The 13,978-nt window shown below is 42.6% G+C and overlaps 1 protein-coding gene and 1 non-coding gene across 9 annotated transcripts in view; both read right to left on the minus strand.

Annotated features, from left to right (window-relative positions):
• The window catches only part of UBXN7 (UBX domain protein 7), an 81,411-nt gene that overhangs the window by 33,146 nt on the left and 34,287 nt on the right, over window positions 1-13,978 (minus strand). For 6 of the 8 annotated variants that reach the window (XM_045387262.3, XM_074030675.1, XM_015444866.4 and 3 more), the window contains 2 exons: window positions 7,606-7,671; window positions 5,437-5,549 (listed from right to left, as the gene is read on the minus strand). In XM_045387262.3, coding sequence (XP_045243197.1) covers window positions 5,437-5,549; window positions 7,606-7,671 — 179 coding nt within the window. The remainder of the gene's footprint in view (window positions 1-5,436; window positions 5,550-7,605; window positions 7,672-13,978) is intronic. The other 2 variants (XM_074030676.1, XM_015444865.4) reach the window with 1 other exon arrangement.
• On the minus strand, window positions 7,767-7,871 carry LOC123572024 (U6 spliceosomal RNA). The gene has a single exon (XR_006696373.1). It is a non-coding gene; the product is annotated as a U6 spliceosomal RNA (small nuclear RNA).

The raw sequence follows: 13,978 nt of genomic DNA on the forward strand, positions 1-13,978 counted from the left end.
AGTCACCAAAACAGCATGGTACTGGTACCAAAACAGATTATATAGATCAGTGGAACAGAACAGAGCCCTCGGAAATAGCACCACACATCTACAACCATCTAATCTTTTGATAAACCTCACAAAAACAAGAAATGGGGAAAGGATTCCCTTGAATAATAAAAGCATTCCATTTAATAAATGGTGCTGGGAAAACTGGCTAGCCATAGGTAGAAAGCTGAAACTAGACCCCTTCCTTACACCTTATACAAAAATTAATTCAAGATGGATTAAAGACTTAAATGTTAGACCTAAAATCATAAAAACCCTAGAAGAAAACCTAGGCAATACCATTCAGGACATAGGCATGGACAAAGACTTCATGACTAAAACACCAATAGCAATGGCAACAAAAGCCAAAATAGACAAATGGGATCTAATTAAACAAAAGAGCTTCTGCACAGCAAAAGAAACTACCATTAGGGTGAACAGGCAACCTATAGAATGGAAGAAAATTTTTTCAATCTACCCATCTGACAAAGGGCTAATATCCAGAATCTACAAAAAAACTAAAATGAATTTACAAGAAAAAAAACAAACAACCCCATCAAAAAGTGGGCAAAGGATATGAACAGACACTTCTCAAAAGAAGACATCTATGCAGCCAACAGACACATGAAAAAATGCTCATCATCACTGGTCATCAGAGGAACGCAAATCAAAACCACAATGAGATACCATCTCACACCAGTTAGAATGGCGATCATTAAAAAGTCAGGAAACAACAGATGCTGGAGAGGATGTGGAGAAACAGGAATACTTTTACACTGTTGATGGTAGTGTAAATTAGTTCAACCATTGTGGAAGACAGTGTGGTGATTCCTCAAGGATCTAGAACTAGAATTATCATTTGACCCAGCAATCCTATTACTGGGTATATACCCAAAGGATTATAAATCATGCTACTATAAAGACACATGTACACGTATGTTTACTGCAGCACTATTCACAATAGCAAAGACATGGAACCAACCCAAATGTCCATCAATGAGAGACTGCATTAAGAAAATGTGGCACATATACACCATGGAATACTATGCAGCCATAAAAAAGGGATGAGTTCATGTCCTTTGCAGGGACATGGATGAAGCTGGAAACCATCATTCTGAGAAACTATTGCAAGGACAGAAAACCAAACACCGCCATGATCTCACTTATAGGTGGGTAGTGAACAATGAGATCACTTGGACACAGGGCAGGGAACATCACACACCGGAGCCTGTCGGGGGCTGGGGGGCTGGGAGAGGGATAGCATTAGGAGAAATACCTAATATAGATGACGAGTTGATGGGGCAGCAAACCAACAAGGCATATGTATACCTATGGATCAAACCTGCACATTGTGCACATATGCCCTAGAACTTAAAGTATAATTAAATAAATAAATACATAAATAAGCTACTGTTTGTTTTTTTCCTGGTCTCTCTCACATGCAGTCAAACCTTTACTCTCCATCACCTAAAACTAGATCCTGCAACACAAGGACTCAATAAATATGCATTGAGTGAACAAGTGAATTAATCGTTCTCTCTCATCTGGTTAGCATGAGCCAGAAAGAATCCTTGAACATGATCTACCTCTAGTTACACTAGTTTCTAAACTTGCAAAACTGTGGCTCACATTCACATCTAATATTGAGGAACAAACCTATGGGCCCTCCTTGGTCAGCCAAAGAGTATCCCTCTAATTTTTAACATTTATCTTTCTAAACTTCAATGACTTAATTTTGCATGTTATCTCCCTAATTTTTATAAAACTAATACATGTATCATTAACCATAATGAAATACCTGCTTTTGGAAGGGAATGTTTATTTCATTTAAAATCTTGCAGATGGTTAAGCATAATATTATCAGTGAAAAAAAAAAAAGACTGCGGTAAACACAGGCCATGAAATACAAGGCAAAAAAGGTGATATAACCTACAATTCAGGGGACAACATCAAAAGAGATTCCTATTTTCCCTTAATGAGCAAGCAGAAGAGTAACTGCTTCTTCACTCCAAAGTGACCAAATTAAATCAAGCTTAGTTACTGCATCACGTCCTGGAGCAACTCAGAAGCTAATAAAAACAGAAAACATGCCAAAACAAACTGAGATCCTTTTCTGCCTTTCATCTTGCTGCTATTTTCTCTGTCTCAATGTCTGTATTATCACCAGAATACTAGGAAGAACAGGCAGCTGCCATGTTGAGACCATGAGGGAAAGATGAAGAAAACTGAGGAGACATCTAACCTGACATCTTTGAAATTATGAACGAACACCAATAATTTCTTCAACTCTAAGCTTATTACTGACAAAAACCCATCACTGTTTCGTCAAATTATCATCATTTGGGTTTTCTTTTCCATGCAGCCAAACCACTTTCATGGTTTTCTGATTCAGAAAATTGAAACTGGAGAGCACGCTGATATGGTTTGGACATTTGTCCCCTCCAAATCTCATACTAAAATGTAATCCCCAGTGTTAGGGGTGGGGCCTCATAGGTGGTGTCTGGGTCATGGGGGCGGACCCCTCGTGAATGGCTTGACCCCTTGTTCCTCGTACCATGTGTTACACCGGCTTCCCCTTTGCCTTCTGCCATGACTGCAAGCTTCCTGAGGCCTCACCAGAAGCAGATGTCAGCACCATGTTTTCTATAGAGCCTGTAGAAACGTCAGTCAAAATAATATCTTTTTCTTTATGAATTGCCCAGTCTCAGGGATTCCTTTCTGGCAATGCAAGCAAACTAACACACAAGCTAACAATGAAATTCCTTCTCCTAAACACTTCATGTATGACAGTGTAAAAGCATATCGAAGGACAAATTTTTTTTTTTGTTGTTGTTGTTGTTGTTGTTGTTGTTGTTGTTGTTTTTTGAGACTGAGTCTCGCTCTGTCGCCCAGGCTGCAGTGCAGTGACCGGATCGCAGCTCACTGCAAGCTCCGCCTCCCGGGTTTACGCCATTCTCCTGCCTCAGCCTCCGGAGTAGCTGGGACTACAGGCGCCCGCCACCTCGCCCGGCTAGTTTTTCGTATTTTCAGTAGAGACGGGGTTTCACCGTGTTAGCCAGGATGGTCTCGATCTCCTGACCTCGTGATCCGCCCATCTCGGCCTCCCAAAGTGCTGGGATTACAGGCTTGAGCCACCGCACCCGGCCAAATTTTTTAAAAATACAATCATAACATGTTCAAATGTATACAGCTGATATACATCGGTTGTTTAAGAAATGGGGTCTCAGCTCATGTCTGTAATCCCAGCACTTTGGGAACCAAGGCAGAAGGATCACTTGACACCAGGAATTTGAGACCAGCCTGGGGAACACAACAAGACCCCCCTCTCCACAAAATACTTTTTAAATTGGCCAGGTGTGGTGGTGGGTGTCTGTAGCCCTACGTATTTGGGAGGTTAAGACCAGGGGATCAATTGAGACCATGAGTTGGAGACTGCAGTGAGCCATGATTCTGCCACTGCACTCCATCCCAGGTGACAGAATGAGAAGCTGTCTCAAAAAAAAAAAGAGAAAGAAAAGGGAAAGATAGGGTCTCACTATGTTGCCCAGGCTGGAGTGCAGTGGCTTTTCATAGGCACGATCATCACACACTACAGCCTCAAACTCCTGGACTCAACAGATGCTCCTATCTCGGCCTCCCAAGTAGTAGTTCGTGCCACCTGTCGGGCTTGATATACATTTTGCAGTTATTCTTTGGCCTACATGATCCTAACAGGTAAGACTTAACTGAAGGCCAGGCGCGGTGGCTCACGCCTGTAATCCCACACTGTGGGAGGCCGAGGTGGGCGGATCACGAGGTCAGGAGTTTAAGACCAGCCTGGCTAATATGGTGAAACCCTGTCTCTAAAATCAGCCAGGCATGGTGGCGCGCACCTGTAGTCCCAGCTACTCAGGAGGCTGAGGCAGGAAAATTACTTGAACCCGGGAGGCGGAAGTTGCAGTGAGCTGAGATCGTGCCACTGCACTCCGGCGAGACTCCATCTCAAGGAAAAAAAAAAAGACTTAACTGAAATTTAAGTGATTTACATCTATGAAAATGCTATTGTAACTCAAAAGAGCATTAACATGCTATTCAATACGAAAAGGCAAGCTGTGTGAACACCACAACAGAAGAGTATCTAAAATCTTTACTAAACTCCTTCATTTAACATATAATGTGTTCCCCCTAATGCACGAGAACGGGTTCCAAGGATTATTAAAAAAAATTATCTTGCCGGGCGCGGTGGCTCAAGCCTGTAATCCCAGCACTTTGGGAGGCCGAGACGGGTGGATCATGAGGTCAGGAGATCGAGACCATCCTGGCTAACACGGTGAAACCCCGTCTCTACTAAAAATACAAAAACTTAGCCGGGCGAGGGGGCAGGCGCCTGTAGTCCCAGCTACTCGGGAGGCTGAGGCAGGAGAATGGCGTGAACCCGGGAGGCGGAGCTTGCAGTGAGCTGAGATCCGGCCACTGTACTCCAGCCTGGGCTACAGAGCAAGACTCCGTCTCAAAAAAAAAAAAAAAAAAAATTATCTTGCCTCTGCCCTCAGTAAGTCTGTAAGTTAGCGGACAACCAAGTAAACTTACTTTGGAAAGTGTTTCTTTGGGTTTAGTCATGATAAAACCAAGAAGAACTGAGGGTGAATGTGTTCTCCAATTAGAGACACTCTTTTCAAACACACTAGGATCCACACAGAAATATTTAGGCAAAAGATACCTATCAACAATTTACAAATGGCTAACAAACCACACACACTATTCTCAGTAGTAGTCAAAGATATACGAACAAGTGAGATATTTTAAAAAGCTATCAAAACGGCAAAGATTCTAAAATGACACCACACAAGGGTAATAAAAGGATTTCATCAAACAATCTCATATACTGCTGGTAGAAACATATTTCATATCTTGCTGGTAGAAATATATTTCATATATTGCTGGTAGAAATGTAAATCAATGTAACCTTTAGGCATATCATGTAGATATACTTATTATGATGCCAATTCCCTATACACTGACCATGTTTTTTTGCTCTTATAAAAATAAAAAATGTCACTGAAGGCCAGGTGCAGTGGCTCACACCTATAATCCAAACACTTTGGGAGGCCGAGGCGGGAAGATTGCTTGAACCCAGGCATTCGAGACCAGCATGGGCAACACAGTGAGACCCTGTCTCTACTAAAAATATTTTTTTTTAATTAGCTGAGTGTGGTGGCACATGCCTGTAGCCCTAGCTACTCAGGAGGCTGAGGTGGGAGGATCCCTTGAGTCCAAGAGTTCAAGGCTAAAGTGAGCTATGATTGTGTCACTGCAGTCCAGCCTGGATGACAGAGCAAGACCCTGGCTCTAAACCAAGTAATTTTTTTAAAAAGGCATTGAAAATGCAAAAGCATTCCTAGTTAAGGCACTGACTCTCCAACAACTTACTGTTTCAAAGCTGCCTTTATGCATCAAATCAATGGGTGGCCGGAATAGATCTGCAAGGGTAGTTAATTTCTTATCAATAGCTCCTCCATTTCTTAATTCTTGTTCTTGCCGAACTATAACACAGAAGGATGAAAAAGTTTCAGTTAGCCATAAAATAATCATGAATCACATTAAAAAAAAAAAAAACTTCTGTCAATTGAAGGAACTGCTGTCAACAGGCTTGACCTCAAATACAAAGATCTAATGTTGACTCTGAAAAAAAAAATGCAAAGGGAGACAAGAGGAATCTTAAGACTTGGTGGAATTCCCTATTCCAAGGATACAAAGAAAATTAACTGAAAATAGTCACATAATCAAAGTAACTTCTTCACATATTCAGAAACTAATTAACATGGGAGAGGCTGAGTGCGGTGGCTCACGCCTATAATTCTAGGGGTGGCCAGGGTGGGCGGATCACCTGAGGTCAGGAGTTTGAGATCAGCCTGGCTAACACGGTGAAACCCCGTCTCAACTAAAAGTACAAAAACAAACAAACAAACAAACAAAAAATAGTCATGCAAGGTGGAGCACACCTGTAGTCCCAGCTACTCAGGAGGCTGAGGCAGGAGAATGGCCTGAACCCTGGAGGCAGAGGTTGCAGTGAGCAGAGATCGCGCCACTGCACTCCAGCCTGGGCAACAGAGCGAGACTCCATCTCAAAAACACAAAACAAAACAAAAAGCATAGGGGAAAACTTTCATCCTCATTTATCTAGTTCTGAAAGCAATGTAAATTCATCTGCTGTTTTGTTTTGTTTTTTTTTTTTTTTTTGAGATGGAGTCTCGCTCTGTCGCCCAGGCTGGAGTGCAGTGGCGCGATCTCAGCTCACTGCAAGCTCCGCCTCTCGGGTTCACGCCATTCTCCTGCCTCAGCCTCCTGAGTAGCTGGGATTACAGGCGCCCGCCACCTCGCCCAGCTAGTTTTTTGTATTTTTTTAGTAGAGACGGGGTTTCACCGTGTTCGCCAGGATGGTCTCATCTCCCGACCTCGTGATCCACCTGTCTCAGCCTCCCAAAGTGCTGGGATTACAGGCTTGAGCCACCGCGCCCAGCCTCATCTGCTGTTTTTAGCTATGTTCTCAATCTTTAAAGACTCTGGGCCAGCCACAGTGGCTAACGCCTGTAATCCCAACACTATGGGAGGCTGAGACGTGTGGATCACCTGAGGTCAGGAGTGCAAGACCAGCCTGAGCAACATGGTGAAACCTCGTCTCTACTAAAAATACAAAAATTAGCCAGGCGTGGTGGCACAAGCCTGTAGTCCCAGCTACTCGGGAGACTGAGGGCAGATAATCGTTTGAACCTGGGAGGTAAAGGTTGCAGTGAGCTGAGATTGCACTACTACACTCCAGCCTGGGTGATACAGTGAGCCTCCATCTTAAAAATAAATAAAAATAATAATAAAAAGATTCTAACAGTAGAGATGATGACCACTGTTGTCACCTTCCACTGGGAGGACAAAGAATTCCCCAGATGACTTGAGTCAGTTCAGGTTCCCCATTAATTCTCTCCAAAGTTACAAGACCTATTTGTGCCTCAATGAACTCATTATAAATAAACCACAAAATCAAGCATGGTCCAAGGGTTTCTCATATATCCTTTTAACATAACTGTCCTTTCTCTAGGATTCCATTGCTAAATCAATACTAGATCCTCTAAAACTGTAAGACCAAGATTCTCATTCTAACTTACACACAAAAATATTTCAAACAACTGTAGCCAAAATATTAATAGGCTGCTCTGGGTGGTATGGCTTTTTCTCCTATGTTTCAATCTCTTACAATAATCATTTTCATTATATATTCCTTTCATTGACAGAAATCAGGATCCTGAGGGAAATCAGTTTATTTTATTATAGTAAGCATTTTAAGTATTTATTCACAAACGAATTAAGTTTATCAGTTACCAGATTTCCTACACTATCTCCATCTCCCTTTACTATTTTTCTATAACCAAATAGGTTAGAATTTGGAACAGTTCAGCTCAGGGGAGAGTTAATCACATCCTGGATCCATAATTTCACTTTTTAAATAAGGTGAAAACTTAAAGTAATTGGGCCTAACAGCAATCATCTTTTTCTTTTTAATAGGAAGAGAAGAGGGAGATGATAAACTGGTCCATAGATACCTACTAGTTTCAGTCTGAAAATCCCGGAAACCATCAAAAATTGAACGTGCAGGCCGTCGTCTTTTAGGAGCTTTAGGGGAGAAAAAACAGAATTGAAAAATTTTAAAATTAATTTTGAAACTTAATTCTAAAAATTTCCTCATCTAAAAGTATTTTTTTTAAATAAAAAATATGAAACCCTTCACGAACTGCATGTCACCCTTGCACAGGGGCCATGCTAATCTCTGTATCATGCTAATCTCTGTCTCGTACATGTACAATTTTAGTACATGTGCTGCCGAAGCGGCAGTATTTCTTGCTTTAAAACACTCAGATTCATAATGGTGTCTTCCCTCAAAAAATAAAAAAGTTTAAAAACTTTCAAATCATTCACGTATAATTAATCTGAACATCTTCCATTCAGCCACCTTGTATTACAAATGAAAAAATTCAGGCCCAGTTAAAAGAGACTTGATCAAACTTGTGTAAAAAGTTTACTATCGGCTGGGCATGGGGGCTCATGCCTGTAATCCCAGTACTCTGGGAGGCCAAGGCGGGTGGATCACCTAAGGTCAGGAGTTTGAGACCAGCCTGACCAACATGGTGAGCCCACCTCTACTAAATACAAAAAATTAGCCAGGCGTGGTGGCACATGCCTGTAATCCCAGCGCCTGCCTATAATCCCAGGCTGAGGCAGGAGAATCACTGGAACCTGGGAGACAGAGGTTGCAGTAAGTCAACACTGTGCCACTGCACTCCAGCCTGGGCAACAAGAACGAAACTCCATCTCAAAAAAAAAAAACTTTACTATCCTGGCCAGGCACTGTAGCTCATGCCTCCTGTAATCCTAGCACTTTGGGAAGCCAAGGCGGGTGCATCACCTGAAGTCGAGTTCGAGACCAGCCTAACCAACATGGTGAAACTCTGTCTCTACTAAAAATACAAAAAAACTAGCCGGGTATTATGGCGTGCACCTGTAATCCCAGCTACTTGGGAGACTGAAGCAGGAGAATCACTTGAATCTGAGAGGCGGAGGTTGCAGCGAGCCGAGATCACGCCGCTGTACTCCAGCCTGGGCAAGAACAGTGAAACTCCGTCTCAAAAACAAAAAAGTTTACTATCTCAATATCCAAGTGGTGACGTCAGAAAGAAAGAAGATTTTGAGGACACCGCCACGTAGAGATGAAGCCACACACACGCTGCAGATATCTAATTCAGGTTACAGCCTTCAGGATCCGACTGCCCTGTTGTTCAGGTTACAGCCTTCGATCTCTGACTGCCCTGCTGTATGCAGTAACTCGACACTCTAAACCATAAGACTGAAGGACTGTTTCTTAGGGATTGGATATAGTAACTCTACACTCTAAACCATAAGACTTAAGGACTGCGTTTTAGGGACTGGACACACGCGCAGAACCGTCAAGACAAAAAACATTTTTAATTTTGGAAACTTTTTTTCACAGGTACACAATGGTTTAATGACAGAAAAGTAAACAGATCCACCTAAGGTATTCTACTACCCCTGTAGAGTGTCTATTACCCAGTCTCTAAATAAAGGCTTTTCATGATTCCCTCAATATGGGTAAGTTATTAAGTTGGCTTATGACAAGGCTGGCCAGCACGTAACCAGAATAATTCTCTGTTGAGAAATGATTAGTATCAAGATTAGACAGAGACTATAGAATCCCCTAACCCGTGTCAAAACATACTTCCCAATAACTCGTGTTTGTGATTACACAGGATAATTATTCACATCCAGCACTACCGAGTAAAAGGCAAAACAGAGCAACAAAAAAATGCCGAACATATTAAAAACTTCATTTTTCTTTAAAACATATTCATATGCATATGATCCCTGTGTATATGTGTATCAGTATTTATGTTAAACAATCACATTATCATCTCTGGGAAAAGAGATTTTGTAATACACTATCATGTTTTATTTTTTACTTTTTGAGACAGTGTCTCGCTCTGTTGCCCAGGCTGGATTGCAGTGGTGTGATCATGGCTCACTGCAGACTCCAACCTCCTAGGCTCAAGCCATCCTCCTACCTTAGCCTCCCAAGTAGATGGGACTACAAGTGTGCAGCACTACATTCAGTTTTGTTTTGTTTTGTTTTTTAAGAGACAGGCATGTCACTATGTTGCCCAGGCTAGTTTGGAACTCCTGGGCTCAAGTAATCCTCCCACCTCAGCCTCCCAAAGTGCTGGGATTACAAGCATGAGCTACCACGCCTAGCCTGAATTAATTAATTAGTTAATTAATTAATTTATTGTGACAGAGTCTCACTCCGTTGCCCAGGCTGGAGTGCAGTGGCATGATCTCAGCTCAGGTTCATGGGATTCTCCTCCCAGGTTCAAGGGATTCTCCTGCCTCAGCCTCCCTAGTAGCTGGGACAACAGGTGTGTGCCACCACGCCAGGCTAATTTTTGTATTTTCAGTAGAGAGGGGGTTTCATCACCATGTTGGCCAGGCTGGTCTCCAACTCCTGATCGCAAGTGATCCACCTGCCTCAGCACTAAAAGTGCTGGAATTACAGAAGTGAGCCACCGAGCCTGGCCTGAATTTTATTTTTAATTTAAATATTGCACTCTGCGTCCCTCTCTACCTTCCTCTCTCCCTCCTTTCTTCATTTCTATTCAAGGAAAAGCAAGAAATGCCACACTTTTCAATCTTGGAACTATTTTTGATCAAGAGCTCCTATTTCAAATGTATATGGCTTCTAGCAGGAATAATAGAACCTGCCAAAGAATGCCTCTAAAACTAGTTATCTGGCCCTGGTGCAGAGACATGCACCTATAGTCCCAGCTGCCCAGGTGGCTGATGTGAGAGGATCGCCTGAGCCAAGGAGTTCGAGTGCAGTCTGTGCAACATACTGAGGCCCTGTCTCTTTAAAAAAAAAAAAATTAATTAATTAATTTAAAAAAAAAACTAGATATCTGATACCTTTTAACTCTAACAATTAAGAAACTGGCTGGAGGCTTGGCGGCGCTGTGGCTCACGCCTGTAATTCCAGCACTTTGGGAGGCCGAGGCGGGCAGATCACCAGGTAGGGAGTTTGAGACAGTGAAACTCCGTCTCTATTAAAAAAATAGAAAAAATTAGCTGGGCGTGGTGGCGGCGCCTGTAGTTCCAGGTACTGGGGAGGCTGACACAGGAGAATGGCGTGAATCTGGGAGGCAGAGCTTGCAGTGAGCCAAGATCACGTCACGGCACTCCAGCCTGGGCCACAGAGCAAGACTCCGTCTCAAAAAAAAAAAAAAAAAGAAAGAAAGAAAGAAAGAAACCAAGGATATCTTAGAATAAGAATAGTTGCCTAAGAAAGTATATTATTTTAGGAAGGTAGCACACAAAAGGTAATTTTCTTCTACCTTTAAACTGCCAAAGGTAGGTGAGTCAATATTCCACATTATTTCACATCACCTTTCCAACCTCCCCCTTCTCTATAAGGCACCAATCTGGGTATACTCACTAGTTCCTCTTATTGCTATCCTTCTACCCAATTTCTTTTACTTCTTGGGCTAATATCCCTCTTCCCATTTGTCTTCCATTCATTTACCCTATTGTAAGCAAAAACCTCTCCTCAGACCACACCACCTCTAGCCCTAGGCCTATTACTGTTACCTGCCTTTTCAATGTGGTCTCCTGGCTCTTCCAAGCCATCTGCCACAAGCAAACATCAGTCCTCTGTCCTCACTCTACTGCCCACATAATAGAAGTACTGGTGGCCGGGCGCGGTGGCTCAAGCCTGTAATCCCAGCACTTTGGGAGGCCGAGACGGGCGGATCACGAGGTCAGGAGATCGAGACCATCCTGGCTAACACAATGAAACCCCGTCTCCACTAAAAATACAAAAAAATTAGCCGGGCGTGGTGGCGGCGCCTGTAGTCCCAGCTACTCGGGAGGCTGAGGCAGGAGAATGGCGGGAACCCGGGAGGCGGAGCTTGCAGTGAGCCGAGATCGCGCCACTGCACTCCAGCCTGGGCGACAGAGCGAGACTCCGCCTCAAAAAAAAAAAAAAAAAAAAAAAAAAGAAGTACTGGTCACTGAAGTCAAAGAGACTAAGCTATAAAGAGCTAAAAGAGATTCAGAAGGAGCTTCAAAGTCAGCATAGGGGAGGGACAGCTGGAGAAAAAACGTCGTGAGAAGAGTGGCACTGTTTTACATATCCACACAGCTGTTCGTATCTGGCTTCAGAGAAGACATCTGGATCTTCAGATCTGCTTCTACATTCCTTTAGATCTGCTGCTATTCTTTCAGCTCAAGTACAGAAAGAAAATTAAAATGTACTCTCATGCAGACATGCAGCTGTAAAAGGGAGGAGTGGGCTTTTTGTTTTAAAAGATGGGGGTCTCACTATGTTGCCCAAGCTGAAGGGCAGTGGCTATTCAAAGGCACAATTCCACTACTGATCTGCACCTGCTCCGTTTCCTCTTCCTCAGGTCATCTGGTGGTCCTCCACTGCCAGCAGGTCACCATATTGATTCCGAACTCAGTGCAGACACCCAATCAACATAGGGCCATACAGCCAAGAACTCCTGGGCTCAAGCCATACTCCCACCTCAGCCTCCACAGTAGCTGAGACTACATGCCTGTGCCACCATACCCAGCAGCGAGGAGTATTTTAAAGTCTTAGATGATTGTGGATATTCTTCTTTAATAGTACACCAATACTTAACCAATGGTAGTTTCTTAGAGGACAGCTGCAAAGTGGAATCTGAAATCTTATCAATGAGCTTTTCATACTGTTTCATTATAACCCACTGTACTATGTGGTAGGCAGTCTCTAAGACAGCCCCCAATTTTCCCTGTCTCCCAGTATTCGTACCCTGTGTGTGAATACCTTGAGTACAGGCAGGATTGAACAGAATGTAGCAGACTGATGGGATTTCACTTCCAGATTACATTACAAGAAGAGAATGGCTTCCATCTTGGGCTGCCCTCTCAGGCTCTCATTTGCTCGGTGTAAAATGGATGCCCCCAGGCAATAGACACAAGAATGAGTTTAGGAGATCCTCCTCCATTCAGGCTTTGAGATGAATGGTAGCCTAGCTGACATATTGACCACACCCTTGTAGGAGTCCCTAACCAAAGGCCACACCCAGATTACTGACTCAAAGAAACTGAGATTGTTTCCTTTGTTTTTTGTTTTTTTTCAGGCAGTTTAATTTTGGAACAACTTTTTACTCAGCAATAAATATCTAATACAATTTTTTTTTTTTTTTTTTTTTTTTTTTTTTTTTTGAGACGGAGTCTCACGCTGTTGCCCAGGCTGGAGTGCAGTGGCGCGATCTCGGCTCACTGCAAGCTCCGCCTCCTGGGTTCACGCCATTCTCCTGCCTCAGCCTCCTGATAATACAATTCATCTCACAGTCTGAATGGATCTTTTACCTATGCACAACTCTGTAGTATCATGCACTGGTTATTCAAAAATACTTGTTTACTGAGTAATGGAAACATTTCAAATATTAATGGTTTCATTATACAGTATTTTAAAAATCATGTTAAAAGATCTGTTTCATGTCACCACTGATCTTATCAGAAAGCCTTCAAGTATTGGAAAAGTATCAAGCTCACAAAGGTAGGTACAAAAATTTTTCTAAAATCCTGTTTTTTGCCTGAAAGTTCTTTTTTAATGTATTTTATCATTTTTTTTGAGACGAGGTCTCCCTGTCACCAGTAGGCTGGAGTGCAGTGGGGCAATAATGGCTCACTGCAGCCTTGACCTCAAAGGCCCAAGCCATCTTCTCACCCCTCGGCCTCCTGCATAGCTGGGACTACAGGCATGTGCCACCACGCCCAGCTAATTTTTTTGTTAATTTTTTTGTAGAGATGGGGGTCTCCCTATGTAGCACCAGCTGGTCTGGAACTCCCAGGCTCAAGAAATCTCCCGCCTCGGCCTCCCAAAGTAATCCCAAAGTGTTGGGACTACAGGTGTGAGTCTCCACATCCAGCCAAACCTCTTTTTTAAAATCACTGATAACAAACACTCTCAGTTGTATTGAAGTAACAAGCTCACATTTTTAAGAAAATGCCAACTGTCAAAGTGTAAACTGATAGTTTGTCAGTGATTTTTCAAGTAAAAAGAATGTTCCATGAAAAAAAACTCCCTACTCTAACAATCACACAAGTGCTTTTCCTTAAGGTAATCATAGTACTTCATTATACCAAAGTGCTTTGTGCATACATACTATTTCAAACTATATTTTAAAACTGTGTACTCAAGGGTCAAGATTTAATGAAATTAATCATTTTTACTGCTTCATCAAGAACATCATTAAAGAAAACTGCTTTTAAATCAGTTAACTTTTTTTTTTTTTTTTTGAGCTGGGGTCTCAATATGTTGCCCAGGCTGGTCTCAAACTCCTGGGCTCAAGCAATCCTCCTGCCTCAGCCT

This window comes from Macaca fascicularis, chromosome 2 (genome assembly GCF_037993035.2).
Source record: "Macaca fascicularis isolate 582-1 chromosome 2, T2T-MFA8v1.1".
Lineage (NCBI taxonomy): Eukaryota > Metazoa > Chordata > Mammalia > Primates > Cercopithecidae > Macaca > Macaca fascicularis.